This window comes from Eublepharis macularius, chromosome 5 (assembly GCF_028583425.1).
Source record: "Eublepharis macularius isolate TG4126 chromosome 5, MPM_Emac_v1.0, whole genome shotgun sequence".
In the NCBI taxonomy this organism is placed as follows: Eukaryota; Metazoa; Chordata; class Lepidosauria; order Squamata; family Eublepharidae; genus Eublepharis; species Eublepharis macularius.
Window position 1 is genome coordinate 80218840 of NC_072794.1, and position 19372 is coordinate 80238211.

The 19372-nt window shown below is 40.4% G+C and overlaps 1 protein-coding gene across 3 annotated transcripts in view; it reads right to left on the bottom strand.

Annotated features, from left to right (window-relative positions):
• The window catches only part of FGGY (FGGY carbohydrate kinase domain containing), a 327353-nt gene that overhangs the window by 87033 nt on the left and 220948 nt on the right, over positions 1-19372 (bottom strand). For all 3 annotated transcript variants that reach the window (XM_054981972.1, XM_054981970.1, XM_054981971.1), the window contains 4 exons: positions 16509-16616; positions 13444-13505; positions 10237-10384; positions 9119-9193 (listed from right to left, as the gene is read on the bottom strand). In XM_054981972.1, the coding sequence (XP_054837947.1) occupies positions 9119-9193; positions 10237-10384; positions 13444-13505; positions 16509-16616 (393 nt within the window). The remainder of the gene's footprint in view (positions 1-9118; positions 9194-10236; positions 10385-13443; positions 13506-16508; positions 16617-19372) is intronic.

Consider the following 19372-nt stretch of genomic DNA (forward strand, 5'->3'; position numbering starts at 1 on the left):
GTGTCTGAAGTAGAGAATGATGTCACTTCCCAACTCTTATTTTTGCTCCTAGAGGAATGAAGAGTGGTAGCAGGGACTTGAAGCCGAGGTTAGGAGATTGCCCATCATGTCAAGCAATATGCTAAGCCTAGACCAAAAGAATTTCAAACTGTACACTGGAATTTACCTCCCCTCTCCTGCAGCAGCTCCAAATGTGCTTCTAGAGTAGCTCCAAATGTGCCTTGGGGTATAGGGGGCCTCCAGGAATAGCATAAAGGGAGGGAGTGGGGGGAATCAATGAAAATCACTCCCCCCGTCCATATGCAGAAATTTTATGCTGTATCCAACCTAAAATCTTTCAGGGCAGTAATGCATAATGACAAATGAATCCTGGGATAGATGTTACATTCAGGAAAAAACAAGGAAATTTCTTCTTGCAGTAATTAAGTTGCAGGGTGCATGTTCTATGATAATGAAGGCATTAGCAGTTTTTTAAAAAAGGATTACATATATCGTCCCTCAATTTCTCTCTGGTGTTCTTATCCTTGATAATTTAGTGTGGAATGTTCTCATTCAAATCCAACATCTTTAACACCAAATGTTATGGACAAACAAGAAAGTATGGACATTACTTTTGTGCCCTGCTCATGAGCTTACTGAGAACATCAGTAATAGGTAACTGACCCAGGCTATTATCATTATGCCCCCCCCCCCCATAACTCAGAGCTGAAAACTCTGAGCTGAAAACTCAGTCATTCTGAGTTTTCAGCTCTATATAGAGAAATGTAAAATTCTCAATAAGCAAATGATTGACAGGGAAGAGATGATTCTAGGTTGAGTGTTCCCCAATCACTCATGAAGAAGAATGATGGAAGGCCCCACAAGACAATTTTATGTTACCACTATGGTGAACCTCTGGATCTGAACCAAACCCATGCATTATCAAGAGATGCTGATAGAAAACTTTCCCCCCATCTACAGGAACAGGGGTGATTTGTGCTTGGAAACCTGTTTGCGTATTGAGATCATGCATCACTGGCACTGGATAATTTTCAAAAAATAACATTTCGTACTCTTTTTAGAAAATAAACTGCAAAGGATAAATACACGCTCAAGAATTCTTCATCTTAGTTTGAAAATATGTCCAACAAAATTCAAAATCAAAATGAAAGCTCCTTAAGAGTTTGTAATGTTTTAATGTAAATAAGTTTGTATGTATTAATGTGGGGTTTTAAATATTTTACTGTGGGTTTAAATGACGGCCTCTAATGTAAGAAAGAGGGGGGCAAGATGGATGATGGAAAGTGCTATGACTGGATGGTAACTGCATGTTAGGAGGCAAACTGGAATTTTTAGTCCATGTGCTGAGAGAAAAATTTTTTCTGTCAAGTTCAGTGAATCTATGTGGAGTTCTTTGAAATTCTGTCTAAATCAGGCAAACTGTGTATGAACCACAGTCATGTGCATATCTCAGAGAAAGATTATCCTATCTAAGTCAGGCAAGCTGTGTGGAAAGACCTAAGTGAATCTGTGTCAGTGTAGATGAGAAGAGTGTTCATTCTGTTAGTGAAGACCTGTGTGGAAAATTAGTCTTTGTGACTGGATCTGTAAATATACTTTTAATATACTATATAACTATTTTGAAACTGTGACGTTTAAGATCACTGTTTAAGAACTATGCTGAAACCAATATGCTTATTAATACTCTACAACCATTTATATACTTATAAATTGTGCTTCTGGTGAAACTAACAAGGATCCTTTTTTTTTACCTTATAGCCATCCTCATGTATTGACTGTCATACTACTATCTATAAAATCTGTAAGTATTCGGCCCGGCCTCCGCCATCTTTAACAGCCATTTCAACATGGCTGCATGTAATATTAAAAGGCACCAGGACTCTGGATTTAAAATGGCAGCTTGTACTGCAGCCTGTTTAATTTCCCCAAGTTGTCTTCTTAAAAGTCAAATCCACAGATTATCTGTAAGCAGTCGGTCCAGCCTCCACCATCTTGAACAGTCATTTCAACATGGCTGCATGTGTTATTAAAAGGCACCAGACCTCTGGATTTAAAATGGCAGCTTGTATTGCAGCCAAATTCCAGCTAACCATTGCTGAGTCCCACCCGAGAGGTTCAGGCATAAATGGAATGCTGCATGGGAATGCGGAGTGATCAGTGGTGATTGGATTTACAGGCTCCCCATAACCTAAGGAATCCAGTGCAACAAAAGTCTTGCAGAGTCATCCCCACTTAACACATTCCTTTCCCTCCTTCTGTGATGAGATCTCCTGTCCTTGACTGAGGAGCTTATCAAATGGCATTCATAAGTATTTACAGTTAATTCCTGGGAAGGTACATTCCCTACCAAAATTCATCAACTTAACTCCAGCGGACTTCATGAACAAGCTGCCCTTTTGTCCAGCACTAGAACAAATTTTGCATTCTCTTTCACATACCCTGGCAGCTACCAATCAAGGTAATCAAGCCTTTTGTTAACCCCAGGAACTGACCACTGGAGTCTTTGTTCTAACATCTAGGTGGGCTATCCCACCTCAGGGCATATTTTACTCTATAAAAGTAGCGCCCTGGCCTCATTCAAATTGTACACGCTTACTGGATCCAAAAGCGCTGTTCCCTTGAGGTTTGCCCTAAGCCTCTTGCTCTCCTGGCTGAGAGCGCTGGCATTTGAAGCTACTCTCTTCTCCGGCAGACTGGACTATTCTTCAGGATAGGTAGATATACTTATTCCCCTCTCTCTATCCCAACTTCTGGCTTCTGTGTAACCATTTCCCCCGCATTTCTGTGTGTATGTGCCTGCATTTTTCTTCCTAATAAAAGATTGTTATTTGAACTTAAGCATGAGCCTCGCTTGCTATTTTGGAAGGGACCCCGTAAACATCGGTGAACAAGATCCCATAGTTACCGGCCTTTCGCATAGCTGTCTTCCTTGCTTGCTAATCCGCTCCACAAATTCTCTTACTCACAAGGAGACCAATGCAGGTAACACATCAGCTCATTTCCCTCCATTTCCCACAGAAAGTCAGTAAGGGGTTTCCAATTCATTATAAATGTAGACAATGTTCTATCTCTAATCAACGCTGTAAGTTTAGCCATCTTGACTAACTCCCATCATTTTCACCATCCAGTCATCTATTGAAGGCAGTACTATACTTTTCCATTTTTGTACATATAAAAGCCTTGCCGCCATGGTCATATATAAAAACAAGGTACAATACTTGTTTTCCAGCTGTTTGTCCATTCGTCCCAACAAACATGTTTCTCATTTAAGTTATATATTAATCTTAAATTTTTTTTGAATTAGTACATAAATTTCGGACCAACTTTTTTTTGCTTTATGACAAGTTCACCAAAGGTGGTAAAATGTCCCTTCATGTTGTTTGCATTTCCAATGTCTATTTGAAATACCTTTGGCCATTTTAGTAGTTTATCTGGAGACATATACCAATGATACATCATTTTATAAACATTTTCTTTGAGTATGGAGATAACATGATCATCATTTGCACATAGCTCTTAGTCAAATTCTGTCTTTTCTTGTTCAAAACCCCATAATTTTTTATCTAGTTTAAAACTTTCTAGTAATTGTGCATTAAAAAAACCATTGATATTTATAACCTTTAGCTATTAATTCTTCCCTTGTCTTCACTTTACAATCTCCTTGTGACAAATCTATAAATCCCCATAGGTTAACCATTTCTGTTCAGTTATCATTTCACGACTGTAAAATGCTTCCTGTGTTGAAATCCAAAGTGGTGTCTTCTGAGACAGTCTCTGTTTGTATTTATTCCATATTCTCAAGATGGCTCACCTAATATAATAGTTTTTAAAGTCCACATTGACCTTTACTTTATCATACCATAGAGAAGCAAGCCAACCAAATCTCAAGTCATGTCCTTCCAAAGTCAGTTACATTCTCTTTTATACAAGAAGGCTGAAAATCAAAGCATCAAAGCCATAGCTAAATTATTAAAATGGATGAAGAAAAAGGAAACAGGTATGTGGAGGAACTAATGGCGATATAAACTTTTGACTTTTTCACAAAATCAGAATTCAAAGCTTTTCTATAATTTTAGATCTGTTGTAAAGTAACAGTTATTGCATAAACAAAGCCAGAACTCAAGCTATACAGGCTATATGACCAAAATAACCATTGTAGGAACACTACTGTTGCTCTGCCAGCTTCTCAAAACAGCTGAACATGTATGTGTGCACATGGTGAAAGGTGTGTGTCCAAGTGTGAGATTCAGGAAAACGGCTGGATTTTTGCTGAAACAGCTAAATCCAGCTTTCCCAAATCAAATAAGAGAATCTCAGATCTGATCTGGAAACCTGGATCCAGACTGCTGGATCAATTCATGTTAATCCTGGAAACATTGCTTTAGCCTTAGGCGAGCTCCTTTTGGGGCTTCTCCCACTGTTTTCTAAGAGGAGAGGAGGAGGACAGAGTGAGAGTGAGGCAAAGAGGGGGGAGCGAGAAGCCAAGCTGTGCAGGAGCTCTCATATCTGCCTGGCTTTGGTGAGTGACACTGGTTCAGCTGGGCTAAGTTGCAACAGGGTCTCTTGCCTCAATATGGTTTAGCTGGAATTTGCTGTTTTGTCATGATTCTCTGGTTTGATTGATGTTGGTCCCCTTGCTTCACTCTGGTTCTGGTGGGATTCTATTCATTGACTTGCTTCATTGGGTGGAATCTGTTGCACTAACATGATTCTCTGGTTTGATGTTGGTCATTGGCCCCCTTGCTTCCCTTTGGTTCTGCGTGGATTCCAATCTCTTGCTTCAGTTTGATTTGGGTGGACGTCTCTGTTTTGACATGATTCTCTGATTTGATATTAGTCGGGTTTTGCTTTGATTTTGGGGGATTCCATACCCTTGCTTCAGTTTGGGCTATCTCTGAGTTAAGCTTGCATTAGGGAGTGTGCCTTGGCTAAGGCAGCCTTACCTAGTGTGTTTCTGCGGTGGGAGTCACTTTGACTTTTTCCCTTAGGAAACAATGGATAGTGACTGGGGGCACCTTGTTCAGGGGCCCACAGAATTGGATCCCAGGGTCCAATCTTCCTGAATCTTGGGAATTTTTTAAATGACAGTCAGGAGTAGGTTCTCTGCATATTTGGTGGAATTTGATTAAAAAAATGCCCCCCATACCCCCTAGATAACCCCTAGATATGTTTCCCTATAGAAAATTTTTATTTTATTTATTTTATTTTATCATATTTGTATTCCGCCCTCCCCGCAAGCAGGCTCAGGGCGGATAACAGCATTAAAAACATTTAAAACATTCCATATAAAACATTTAAAAGTATCATACAAAAATATAAAATAGCAGCACTCTTTTTCTTGATGGCGGCAATACAGTTAACAACAAACAGTGTAACAGTACAGTTGAACATAGCAGCAGCTTAAGAACAGTGGAGGGCAGCTCTCATAGGGATGGGGGTAGATGTTGTATCCTCCAGCCAGCGGAGGCCATAAGCCTGGCGGAACAACTCTGTCTTACAGGCCCGGCAGAAAGATAGTAGATCCTGCCGGGCCCTGGTCTCGGTAGACAGAGTGTTCTCTAATATTGACGAACCAGATTAGAAAATTTTACCCAGATTTTGGCTTCCAGGATGGAGTAGTGAAAAGCACGGCAGCTGAGTTATGAGCTCTCTGCTGTGAGCTTCCTGGTTCCTTGGGACTCGAGAATTTGGGCCCCCAAGTCCCCGCCACGGAGAGGGGGGGCAGACTGGAACAATGTGGAGGAGCTCAAGGGGACTGGCATCCCCTGGGAAGCCCCCACACCAGTTCCAAAAGCAAGAACCATGGGAGTAGCCAATATGGCTACGAAGCTACAAAAGCCAAAGGTCCGACAAGCAAAAATGAATTGAAGCAAAAACAAAGCGGATTCCTGATAAGACAAATAAAGGCAACTGGAAGACAGAGCATAGCGACCCTGCAAGACTTCCCAGTAAGTGAGAAGATTGTTTTATGACTATACGAGGGCTAATTAGCTCGATTGCAAGGCAGTTAGTTGCCTCGGCGAAGGCTGGGAGGAAGGAGGAAGGCACGGAAGATGGATTGCAAAGAAAACTCTCTCAGCAGCGGGCTGGAGCTGGAAGCAATAAATTCTTTGAAAATATCAATAAAAGCAAAACTTTCTACCACTTTGATGAGAGTTTGGACTTGTAAGTAACTTTGAAATGGCTTTCCTAGAAGGAGTATTTTCCAACTTGTAAAAAATTGCTAAATTGAAGACTGAATTAATAATTAAGGCAGATATGATATCTGGAGTGGAAATGGATAAAAACACTATAAAAGATGATAAAGCAGAAGAAATCTCTAAAGGGGCAGACCTAGCTGAAAGAAAACTAGAACGGAATGAGGAAAAGATTAGCCTGCAAAATGGTGGAACACGCCAGTATGTCTCTGCAAAAAGACAAGGCATAAACAATGAAGAGGAGGGGCAGCGAAGCAAACCCATGAAGAAGCCCAGTGTATCGTTTCTGAATGAGGAGAAAATAATGCAATGTATTTTAAACAAGAAGAATAAACAGCACTATTTTACCAACCCCTTCCAGAACTGGCTAGAAGATAAGAAGAGTCGTCTTTGAGGGGGCAGATGGGAAAAAGACTTGATGTACCATTTTACAGGGAGGAAGAAGAAAAAACGAGAATGAAATCCAGATTGTGATCCAATAATTTAGGCTTAACCTTTCATATCTATCGGTTGCTCTAACCTGTTATACTGTTAAGGGATAAGAGAGGGGGGCCGTGGAGCCTTATGTTTTCTCTTTTTATTTCTTGTTTGAAAGGGAGAAAGAGGGAGAAATACAGATTATGATTTAGGCTCCCTCTCTATGCTTAATGATAGGTAATGCAGACTTATTGAAAGTTCAGATGTTCTGTAACATGTTAGATTTTGTATATTCATAGCTAATGGATTAGTGATAATGTGATAATTGGGTCTTAGGACTGCAATGTTAACGTACGGTTAAAGAAAATACAAACTGGGAAGCTGTGAGTGCAAATTTCATTCCCCTCATGCTTTCCAATGGGAAACCAACAACATATTAGCATTTAGCAGATAAAATTACAATTCTGATTAGATTTTAAATGAATGTCATGCTTATATATAGGCAGTGTTTCAGCTAACATCAACGGCAAATGCAAACTGATATTGTGAGTCAGTGTCAAAAACCACTAAAGAATTAGAACTACCTTAAAAATTAAAATTATGCATTTAAAACAAGGTATCAAATATCATGAAAACAAAAATTAAAACCTGAACATTACAGAAAATTACAGGTTTTCATAGCTTTAATTGTATTGTTACTGCAAACAGACAAGACTGATTTATCAAGAAAAAAATAAGACACAATCAATTCTCTTTATATTATAGATCTCAATCATCATTAAAATCTGATGCGGGCAAAACAGGTCTAAAGAAGCTTAATTTAAAACCACAGTGCAATAATGTTCAATGAAGCAGTTGGATAATAATATAAAGTTTTCCCAGGATATCCAACTGAGTAAGCTTCCACCTCATTAGCATAGAATAATGCCATGGTACTTGTCTGGTATTGAAAAATTGTTGTCTGTAATCTCTTTCACATGACAATATCGCTTGCTCTCATTTTCCAAGGAAGTGCTTGCATTTCTTATTTAAATTAAAGGGGTGGTATTAAAGTACCGAATGCATTGCTATTACACAACTAAAGCTCAGCAATAATAGGGCTACTATTAATGTATTCCAGATTCAGACAGAATAATCCTGTTTTTGTCAAGAGTAGTGTAAGGACAGTGTAAATGGCTTTCACAGAATCTGCTCTTACTAGCTAGACTTTATGGAGTGCCACAATGCTGAATGTAAAAGAAATTTTCACTGCATGTCTGCCTTTGTGGGTTCCCCATCATCAGAAAACAGTAGCAACTGGCGTCTTTCAAGGTGACCCTAAAACATGGTTGACGGATAGAAGTAAGCAAAGAATTTCATTTCCATGCCAGACCTGACATTGCTTTTGTAACATGTTTGCAAGGCTGTAGATTTACATTACAATTAAACAGAATTAACTTATACATTAATGACTAATGGCTAAAATTAGCAGTTATTGGCATCACTTCAGAATGATGGGTGTACAAGGTGTAAGTAAAAGTACAGTTGTAGACCTCACTGAGTCTCAGCCTTTAAGAATGGCAGAATGACTGGTAAACATTTCACTTTCTGAAAAATGCTATAGAAAGTAAAAAGTAAAAATAAAACAAACTGAAACATACTTGATTAGTCAGAGCTGATAGGTTCAGCCTTTCCCTGGGAGGCCTTTATTTTGATAAACTTTTCACACTGTTCCTTGCAGAAGAGCAAGCCCAAAATCTGATTAAATCCCAAATAACTGTCTCTTCTGCCCCTGCCCTCCTTCTTGCTGTTTGTTCATTGGGCAAGTTATTCCTGTCACCAGGGTCTAAAGTAATTACAAGGAAAAGTATACTGCTCCCCAAAAGCAAGCCAGTCTCTAGAGTTTTATACTCTCTGCCAAAGCAGCTGAGGCCTGGCAACCAGAAACCAGGAGCTAGCCTCTTAGGAATATATCCACCACAAGTCAATATAATCTAGCATACGGCCTCTGAAAATAACCAAACTGACATGTTAAAAATGTATCAGTAAAACAGAACCTCTCTTCTCAAAAACTTTATTTCAACAGCTTCAGAGGTAAGACAGATCTACAGCTAAATAAATGTCAAAAAAAAATGAGAGGCACTCTCCCACTATGATCTAAACATGGGCATTTCTGAAATCCTAGGGGGAAATACTTGGGGAAGTAGACTATGTTGTAAAATTTTGTCTATAGTTCTTTAGCAACCCAGACAAGAAGTCCAATAGGAGTAATTATTTCTACTCTTTCCTTTGACATTTACCTTTTTCTTTCCTCAAGGTAAACATATTGGTAATTACAATTCTATTTCTCAGTTATGATTAATGAATTAAAATTTTATTTACCTTTTCTAAAACATGAACAAAAACATTGTAAACTGCTTGTTTAACAGGGCAATCCTAAACAGAGTTATACCTTTTTAACATCCATTGAAATCAATGGCCCTAGAAAAGCTTAACTGCTTAGGATTACAGTGTAAGTTACTTACTGCAATGGCTTGAATTGTGGCCAAATACATAAGAGCAAGATCATCAATGCCTTGAGATAATGTCAATCCAACAACCTGCAGGAAAATGAGTGTACCATTATTGCTGATCTGAGACTTTCAGTACTTTCAGAATCCTTTGCTAAGCAAATCATCAAAGTGAACTGGAACTTTGCCTTTGTTAGCTGCACAAATGTTTTTTCTGGACAAATGCAGATTTAGATGCTAACCTATTCAACAAAAATTAGGTCAAATAATTAAATGACATTTTCCATGATTGATTCCTCATGAATAACATTTTAAAGGCTTTTTTTTCTTTCCAAATATGTTTCAATTAAATCTTGCAAAACACATCCTGAGATCACCATCTTGGTGTGAAGGGATAGCAGAACTTAAAATAAGATCCCTCCACAGGATATTATTCAGCTGGGATAGCTAACCTCAGACACATGCATCAACAGCAGCATACCCAATCGTTTTGGTTGGCACCAAATTTTATATATTCTGAAAATGTCTATATTCTGAATTGATGAGAAGGAGGCGTGCTAGACCAGCCCCCACTCCTCCGGAAAAAATACCACCTAAAGGCAGCACTATCCCATGCTTTTCTCCAGGTCTGCACAACATGGGGATGCTCAAGCTGAACTTGCTGGGACTTTAAAAACTGGGATTGGTAGGTGTGGGGGAATAGTCAATAACCTTGCAAGACACACTTCTTGGTGGGACACATTGTCTCTTAATACTTCATGTTTTTAGGTACACATGCAAGATGTCTGAAAGCTGCAAATATATTTGCAAACCCAAACTAAATATTAAAATGTGAACATATACCTTCCTACATTTTATTATAATTGTATTACTTGTTTAAAATATTTAACCCCATTTTCCTATTTTCTCAGCTGACAATAATGGATTGGCAGAAGTACCCTAAGAATCGTGGTATCCTTTAAAACTCTACAAATTTCAACAACAACAAATGTAAGGGAGAAACCCAAATCACGTGGTATTTGCAGTGATTGATAATGAGAATGTTTAAAATAACATTAAAATGCTAATTCCAAGCATTTATTTTACCTCCTTATTCTGTTTTGACCCTTCTGCAGAGACAGGCTTTTTCTTACCATGCCCTTTAGAGTCAGATCTGCTAGGGGAGATCTGTTGCCATGGAAATCTGGCCAAACATGTAAATCAACAGTGAGGAAGCCCACAGGCAAAGATTTCTTAATCAAATCCAGGTGACCATTCAAGTACATATATATATTTTGAGCACTGCAAGGGAAACAAGCAGAAAACAGGGAGTGATAGAGGTAAGCAACACTGGTTCTTCCCTGAACATATTGCATGATAAGTATTCCTAACACAAGGACACTAAAATCATCAGAAGGCCCACCGGGTGAACAGTCAGACGGGGAGCCAGATTCTCATCTCAACAGCACCAAGAAAGTGATTTATAGTCCAATCTAAGCAAGTCACACCTAGCAGAGTCTTGCTTAGGGTTGCAGTCCTCTTGTGACTCTCCAACCAAGCCTCACACTAACTTCATCTATATTACCAGGTAGCCTCACTGACACCAATTGAGGTTTGAAGACTCTAATGAAGAGGGATGCAGTTCATGAGATTTCTGGAAAGCAACTGCGCATATGAGCCTGGTATGCAAAACTTCTGCACATGGAATTAATCATGGGTCTGGCTCATGGGTATAATCTTGCATTTGGAAATCATGGCATGCACAATAGAGGCACAATACTAATGCTGCTGCACAGCTATTAGAAACCTGGAGTGCAAAGCAGAGAATGCTTAATTCCCATTCTTTTCAGTAGAAGTTACATGTGCTTAATTTTCTTTGGAATACACACAGAGGATGAAATCCAAAGCAAGTAAACTTGCTTCTATGTTCCAATGAAATTAGTGGGAATTGTCATCCAGCCTTGGACTTGCCTGTACTGGCATGCCAGCTGAACATGCTACTATGTCTTACATCTACCATGCTTTCTAAAGTTCCAGGAACAACATTTGGAGTAGATTTTTAAAATCTGTCTTTGGTTTTGCCTACTATGGAACTCCCTCATTTGCAGGAGGTAGGTCAGTATGAGAATCTTCCTCTAATTACAATTGATTGGTCATTGTCTCTGCTTCAGAGGTCTAAGTAGAGATATGCACTTAGCCTCTGCATGTATATTCATTCATACACTAATGAGCTCCCAGAGGGAATTTGGCATGTGTTTACTGCTCTGACTTATGACCTCCTTACAGCTGTATATTTATACTCTGCGTTTATGCATTCAGCTGCACATTGTTTCAATTAGACTTTACCATGTGTTAGCTATCAAAGGTATCATTCAAAATGAAATGCACTTGGAAGAGATTAAACCAACTAATTCGTATCATTATTTGCATACTTTAAAATTTACTTTATGTAACTTCTTGAGGGGAAAAATACATTGCTTAGCCAGTTATTACAATTCTTTAGTGGCCTTATTTCATTTCTACATGTCCCACACTGTCCAACAGTCTTCCATTGAAAAAGAGAACGTGATTGGACTTTCTCCCTAATAAGCATGCAAAGCATACTTACAAGGAAATATACAAGAGACTGTGTACACTGTAGATACTGTTAGTTGCTAACAAGACTGAGGAATTTGGGGAAACCTACGGGAAATGTAAGTTACAGCATCATAAGCCATCATCCAATTTAGTACATTTTAATCATATTATCGATAGTGAAGATAATATACTGAAATATTAGTAAAGGAATGAAATATATAGTATAGCTTGATGGTTTTAAAAGAATTTCACATATGTTACCTTGGTAATCCTTATAAAGCAACTCTTTAAGACAGGTCAGCATTTTTATCCCCTCATTGTAGATGTGTCATATAGAATCCTGACTATTATGATCTATAGAGCAGCTACGGGCTGGGGCTATATGAGCAAATATGGAAAGAGTTTCAGGCACATGGTCCTTTCTTTCCACCCTTCACACAGTCCAGTTCTTTCCTTTTCACAGCAAACCAGAATTTTCTGTTACATCCAATTTCAAACTAGGAAACTATAACTTGTCCTCACCCTGCAAACCAGGTTTACAAACCACGGTTTGTAATCTTGATTAGTAGGGCTCAGCCTTCTACTCGGTTGTAACTTGTAGCATGCTGAAAACCACAGTTATTAATTTGCTCATGCTATGCGAGGCAAGAAAGGAGCACATCAACTCTAACACTGAAATCCTAAGAAGAATTACACCCTTCTTAATCCATGGAATTCAGCGTGGATGCAACTCTGTTCAGGACTGGACTGCACGACTCCTCCAATGATTGTTCACAGATTGCTAACCTTTGGTTTGGTGTTACATCTGAACCATGTCCCTAAAGAGGCAAGTTGAATCAGGACCTTCCTGGTTCATAGCTCTTTGCTGCCCTGTTACTCTACCTCTTTATTAACTTTCTTGCATTAAATATAAATGTGTAAACACTTCTTACCAACCAAGAACCCCTTCCCCCACACACAAAAATACTAGAGCATAGCTCTGTGTAGTATTAATTAATTATTTCATGATGATAAAAAAGAAGTATGAGTCTTCATATTCGATGCTCAGGGAAAGTTTTTGTACGTACTAGTTTCCTGTCCGAAGAATACTAAATGAACCTAAAGTACACAAGAGTTTAAATACCATAAATAACCCTCAATGTTCACTGTAAAGATGACATCTTTACAGAATACTTTTATTTTGTGGTATTGTTTCAAGAATTGTAGGTCTCTACCAAAATTTCTACTATTTCTGAATGCTATTCAAACCTAAAGATGAATCTTCAAAGCTTCAAACATTTAATCTGCATTACCTAGATTAATGCGTTTCCAGCAGTTTCCAACCTGTTCAAACTATGGACTGATTATTCCTATGGTCATTTCTCAGGTGGCAAAATTACTACCAGTTGATCTTTCCTGAATGTTTGGGAGGGTGAAGGACTTTTGTGAATTTCACTCGTGTGGTAATGTCATGTCCAAATAACGATTTGAAACTAGTCTGAGGCTCTGAAGTATTCACAGGAGTATTTGCAGTGACAAAATGGCTAAGAAAAGGCAATTTCTGGGAACATCACCAACTCAGAAATGACCACATGAATGAGTCTTCACAACAGAACTGGCTATATTGTGTAATGTAAAGTTTGAAGGGCAAGCTTGTAAGGAAAGGGAAAGAAATTAAGATGGTGACAAATACTGCAACCTGCAACCTAATAAAGCTGGAACATTTCAGCTGAATTAGTTTTGAATTGCAGCCAAAGTAATGTTTCCAAGACAGAAAGTGTAAATGAAGAAATAAAGATGGCAACCTGGCTGCAGCTTTTGCTTGTAGTTCTGGGAAAGCAGAGTGTCCTTGGACGACATGCTCTATCTTTAAAAACACAGAGAGAGAAAGATAAATGATTCTGCATATTATTGGGGGGTGGGGCAGTTAGAAGAGGAATTTTTTTATTCTGAAATCTTCAAAAAATACTCATTCAAGTTTAACTATGTGCAATCCAGGTCAAATTGGAAAGGAAAGCTATTACTATGTTTCCAGAACTGCCAATTTGTGTGTGGTTGCAATATGGTATAATGGCTAGAGTAACGGACTAGGATCTGGGAGACCCAGGTATGATTTTCCCACTCTGCCATAGAAGCTTGCTGGATGACCTTGGACCAGTCACATACTCTTAGCCTAGCCTACCTCACAGGGTTGTTGTGGGGGGGAGGAGAGGAGAATGATATAAGTGGCTTTGAGTTCCCACTGGGGGGAAAGACGGATTGTAAATGAAGTAAAATAATAAATAAAGAAATGCATTTATAACACAGACTTTTCAGGGCTTATATACAACTACACGCAATACTGGTATCCAGAATATAAGCACTGAATCAAAATTTGCCAATATGTTAATAAAATATGAAAACATATATAAAAATGTTTTTTATATTGTGCAAACTCTCCTCATCCTGTGAATTAGTCTAAACTGCAGCAGCGCAAGCAAAAACTTGTACTACTGTTGGTGGTGAAATGTGCATACATGCCAGAGAACTTCGGGAACTGGCTGGCTTTCTCTGTTTCCTAAGATGTCTCTATCTTATTAATAGCACCTATAAGCAGCACCTATAAGACTAACAAAATTCATGGTGGGGTACGAGCTTTTGTGAGTTACAGCTCTCTTCTTCAGGTACCTACTACACTCTTGCTCTTTTCTACTACTATCATCAGACTAACACGGCTACTCATCTTTGTTAATGTCTGTGTGTATCAACCAATAGGCAAAGATGTGCTCTCTGAAAAAATGGAAGGAGAGCCCCTGAACTTCTCAGTTCTTCCAAGAACAGGGTAACTGACCAACTTAACTGTTAATTGTGCTTGTGTGAAACCTGAACTTCATCTTGTCTGATATAATTATTGTGGTGTTTAAAACTGGTAGAAAATAAGGCCCAACCAGCATCCCTTGATTACTTCTGGAAGTTATCTAAAATTGAAATAATGGCACTTGAAATAATTATGCTTATGTCTGAAGTATTGTTTTTATATTCATATAATGATAAACAAGATTTCTATCAGCTTAAACCGCTCTGAAGGGCTATTAGAAAACAACCCACAATGCAAAACTAAATGCAACACAAACTAAGGCTCTTATCTGACTGCTGGATTCCACAAGGTTCTGTATTTTGCTTCTACTTATCAATATATATCTAAAACTACTGAACGAAACTATCCAAAGCTTTGCTGACTGCCATCAAAACACCAGTCAGACCCAGATATCTTCCCATTTGAATAAGCCTTCAAAAGAAGCCTTCTCTGATCTAGGATGATGTCTATTCCATGTGGTGAAGTCACTAAGGAAGAACAAGTTGAAACTAAAACCAGATAAAATGAAATTGATGCTGACTGGCAGGGCTGATGTTCTGGAAGGGATTATGCTGTCTACCCTTCAGGGGGTAGTTTGAGGTTTGTTGAACCCAGTGGCTTAATTTAGCACAGAAGGTAGTTTTTCTCTTAAACTCAGCTAGGCTAGCCATGTTGATTTGTGCTACAGTAACCTCAAGATTACAGTATTCTAATATGCTTCATTGGAAGACAAAGCAGAAACTTCACGAGGTTTAAATTACAACAGCTATATGGTTGCCTGGAGCTAGTCATTTTGTACATATTACACTCATCTTGAGAACACTGGTTGTTCATTTGTTTCTGGGTTCAACTCAAATTGATGGTTCTTATCCTTTCAAGCTCTTCACATGACCCAGGACACTAATTCTTCAAGGATCATTTCTCTCAGTATAAAACTATGTGGCAACTCCAATCATCCAATCAATGTCTTATCTGTCCATGCCCCACAGTGACATTTAAGAATTGCCACTATTAAGGTTTGAGTCTCTAGTGGTGTGGCCTCAACTACGGAATGTCAGGAAGGTACCTACTCTTCAGTTTAGAAGGCTTTGCAAAGCTGGATTGTTTTAGGAATTCTTGAAGGTGGCTAATATGACCTTTCTGCTTCATAATACTGGATTCACATTTATTTTAATGGAGTCTTTTAATCTTTGTTGTGAACCATTTGAGTTGCCTATAGGAGAAAAATGGACTATACATTGTTTAAATAAAAATGGATTTCAAGGAGTTAGCCTGGATTCTATACAGCTTTCCTTGTATCTGATGGGGGCTAAACTCTCAAAAGCTTACACCCTGGAAACTCTTGTTGGTCTATTAGGTGGTACTGGATTCAAACCTTGCTCACATCTTCCCTAATTTTGGAAGAACGTACTGTAAATTTTTTGTTCCATACTTCTCTTCGTAACGAACATGACACAAAAAGAAATGTATCTATGCCCTAATATCATTACTAACTATAACATATTAACAAATTTGGCCACTTGAGCAAAAGCTGAGCAAGCCAGTCTATAGAGAGAGATGCTCTTCTTCCCTTTATTTTGAAGAAAAAGACAAAACTTACTGAAAAGAAACTCATTTATTTGTTTCTTGTTCAATTTAAGCATTGTGGTTCAGGCTTTTGAGACTTTTTTTTTTCTTTTTGGAGAATAAGGCTGGTTGGCATTGTCACTTTCCAACCAGATAAGAGAGGCCTTGAGTCACAGGTGCAAAACTGTAACAGCTTTTAAGGACAAAGCTTGAAGGAGGCTGGCACTAGCCTTCCAGCTTGCTAACACCTAACATTATGGGAGTGAAGTAATTAATTCTTCCTTCCTTCACCTGTGAGGGCAGGTTACTGCAGAGCTTGTAGTCACAGGTTGAAGTTCCTTCTGATTGGCTAAGTTATCTGGACCTGATGCAGGAAGCCTTTTTGGAAAGTTGCCCTTTGACATCCTCTTAGGTGACTGACAGCCCCCTGGGGATCCATGCAGGCTTGCTGGGAACCTTTACACTTACCAGTTTTCCTGTAGCACTCTGGCCTCCTTCATTTAGCCAGAACCCTGGCACCATTGCTGAGTAGTATGGTCCCCAAACACCAGGGACAAACACAGGAGACTCACTTATCTGAAAAGATACATCCAAATCTAGTTACCCAAAAGTCCAAGCATATTAAGAATTCATCCTTAAGCTTCAATATTAACATGGTGCTTGATACATTAACATAAGCAAAGCAAGTGGGCCCCTACCTTGAGAAGCTTAGACTCAAAAGTTTCAACAGTAAAAGAGCTGACAAAGGGAGGATGAAAGGAAAAGGAAAGGGTAGCAAGATGACATCACTTCCATTCATATGGTCAAGGTTTACTACAGGTTCCATCTTGTAAAAGATTAGAACAACCTATGTTTATTCCCGAGCTTTTTCAGTAAAGCAATCTCTAATGTCATGGCCCAGTCTGGAACTGATGTGTCTGAGGGGGCCTCTGAAGAAGAGGAGCCTCGTGTAACCAGCCGGGACTCCTCAGGAGAAAAGGAACCTTGTGTGGCCAGCCCTAGCCCTGACTCAGCAGAAGCCTGTGATCAGGATCAACAGCTGCTGGCTGATCAGAGTTTACAGCTAGCAGCAGAGGCAGAGGCACCAGCACTCTCCAGCCCCAATCCCACTGGGGAAGCTCAGCCAGGGACTTCCAATGCCCCAGGTTCACCCACACCCAAAGAGCGCCGAAGAAAGAAGCAGAGGCTAGAGCTGCAGGAGAGAGAGCACAGTGCTTGCCTTCTGAGCTGACACCAGATGCTGGAGAGCAAGGATGAGTAGCATCAGGAGTGGGCCCCAGCAGCTGGCTGCAAACCACGCCTGGCTATAAAAGCCAGTCTGGAGAAACTGGCAGGCGTGGAAGCAAACTGTTACCTACCTGTAACCACTAGGGGTGTGCAGAGCCAGGGTGATTCGGGTTTACCAATTTGGTTTACCCTGCAGAGCCAGGGTGATTTGGGTTTCCCGATTCGGGTAAACCGAATCGGGACACAAATTCAGAATAAAGGGGATTCCGAAGCGACCGCTTCAAAATACCCGATTCAGAAAGATTTGGGTTTGTTTCTTAAAGATTTGGCCATTGTTTTCAATGGGAAACATGCTCCTGGCTTTCTGGGAGCCGGGGGGGGGGGTGTATTTTCTTTAGGAAGCAAACCAAACTTGGTGGGGACCTTCTCCTAACTCTCCTCTAATGACCCCCCAAGTTTCAGAATGATTGGAGAGCCATGTTATGAACCCTCAAAGAACGTACCCCCATCCTCTTCCACTCTCCATTATTCCCTATGGGGAAAAACAAAAGGGCTTTCTAGGTGGCTTGGGGTGGCAATTTTCAGGGGAGCTGCTCCTACCTGTACTCCCACCCTCCCCCAAGTTTCAGGGAGATTGCACTTTGGGGGGCCATTTTATGGCCTCCCAAAGAAGGTGACCCCATCCCCCTCCACTCTCACTATTCCCTATGGGTAAAAACAAAGGGGCTTTCTACATGGCTTGGGGTGGCATTTTGCAAGCAAAATGCACCCAATGGTCAGGGGACCTGCTCCTACCATGCCCTCCCCCAAGTTTCAGGCAGACCACTTTTGTGGGCCATGCTATGGCCCCCCCACCACACCATTTTATTTCTACTGTGGGGAAGACTCCCACACAGCAGAAACACATGGATTGTGGCTGCCAATGGCCACAGCCACATTATGGCTACACACTACACAGCCCCTCAGAACCAAACTCCCCCCCCTCACAACAAACTCACCACTGCCCAGCCACTCTCCATTGGTTCCTGTTGTGGAAATATCCAGACTCCCACAGCATGAACCCATGGGATGTGACATCCAGGGCCACAGGCGTAATCCCCCTTTCAATCTACCCCCCCAGCAGCTCCACAGACCCAAAGACATGCACCCCCAAGTCCCACCCCCGGAGGAGGCTGGCCAGCCACTCCCCATTGTTCCATAAAGGGAACTTTTAAACTGTCTTTCCCAGGGCAATTATGCACAGGCCAGGGGTGCCACAGCGGAGGGCACACTCCTGAGTGCAAGCTCATCCCTGGGAAAGCACAGCTGAACCACAAACACGCACCTCCAAGTTCCCCACCACCCCTAGAGTGGGCTGGCCAACCCCTCCCCATTGTTCCCTATGTTGGGAACTAACCTTCACACCAGGGAATAACACACAAACACACATTGAATAAAGTTCAATTTTTCTTATTTTTTAGGTTTCAGTTACAGCATTAACGGCACATGACCCTAGTGTCACATCACAACAGTCTCCTAGACAGTAGTACCACAACTGTCCTCACACCAGAGAATCACAAAACACACACACAATCACTTGCAAAAAAGATTTTATTTCTTGGAGTTCCTGGGCTTAGGGTGGGAGACAGCACAACAGCAGCACAACATTTACAAACCCCTCCCCCCAACATAACCATAGTGACTCCAAGAAAGCCCAAACCACAGTGTCACACATCCATTCCACTCAAACCAAACTGAACTGGGGGAAACTTTTGCAACTTAGTCCAGCAGAACCATTGTCATTTCCTGCAGCTGGGCTCTCAGTTCAGCCAGTGGGGAAACACCACAGAGCAGAACAGTACCTAGCCACAAGCACAACACAATGGCATTTGCAGAGCACATTTGCAGAGGTTCCCCCCACCCCCCGCCAGCCTCAAGCTGAACTGGAAAACACCTGTGAATTAGTGTTGAGATGTAGCCTTCATCATCAGCCGGCCCCCACCCGCACCATCTCTACCTGCCCCACTCCTCCCCCATCCCTTCAACATGAACATTTTAACTCTAACAAAAACAACATTAAACAACACCAAACAACATTCTCCTCAGCACTGCAGCATAGCTAAGTT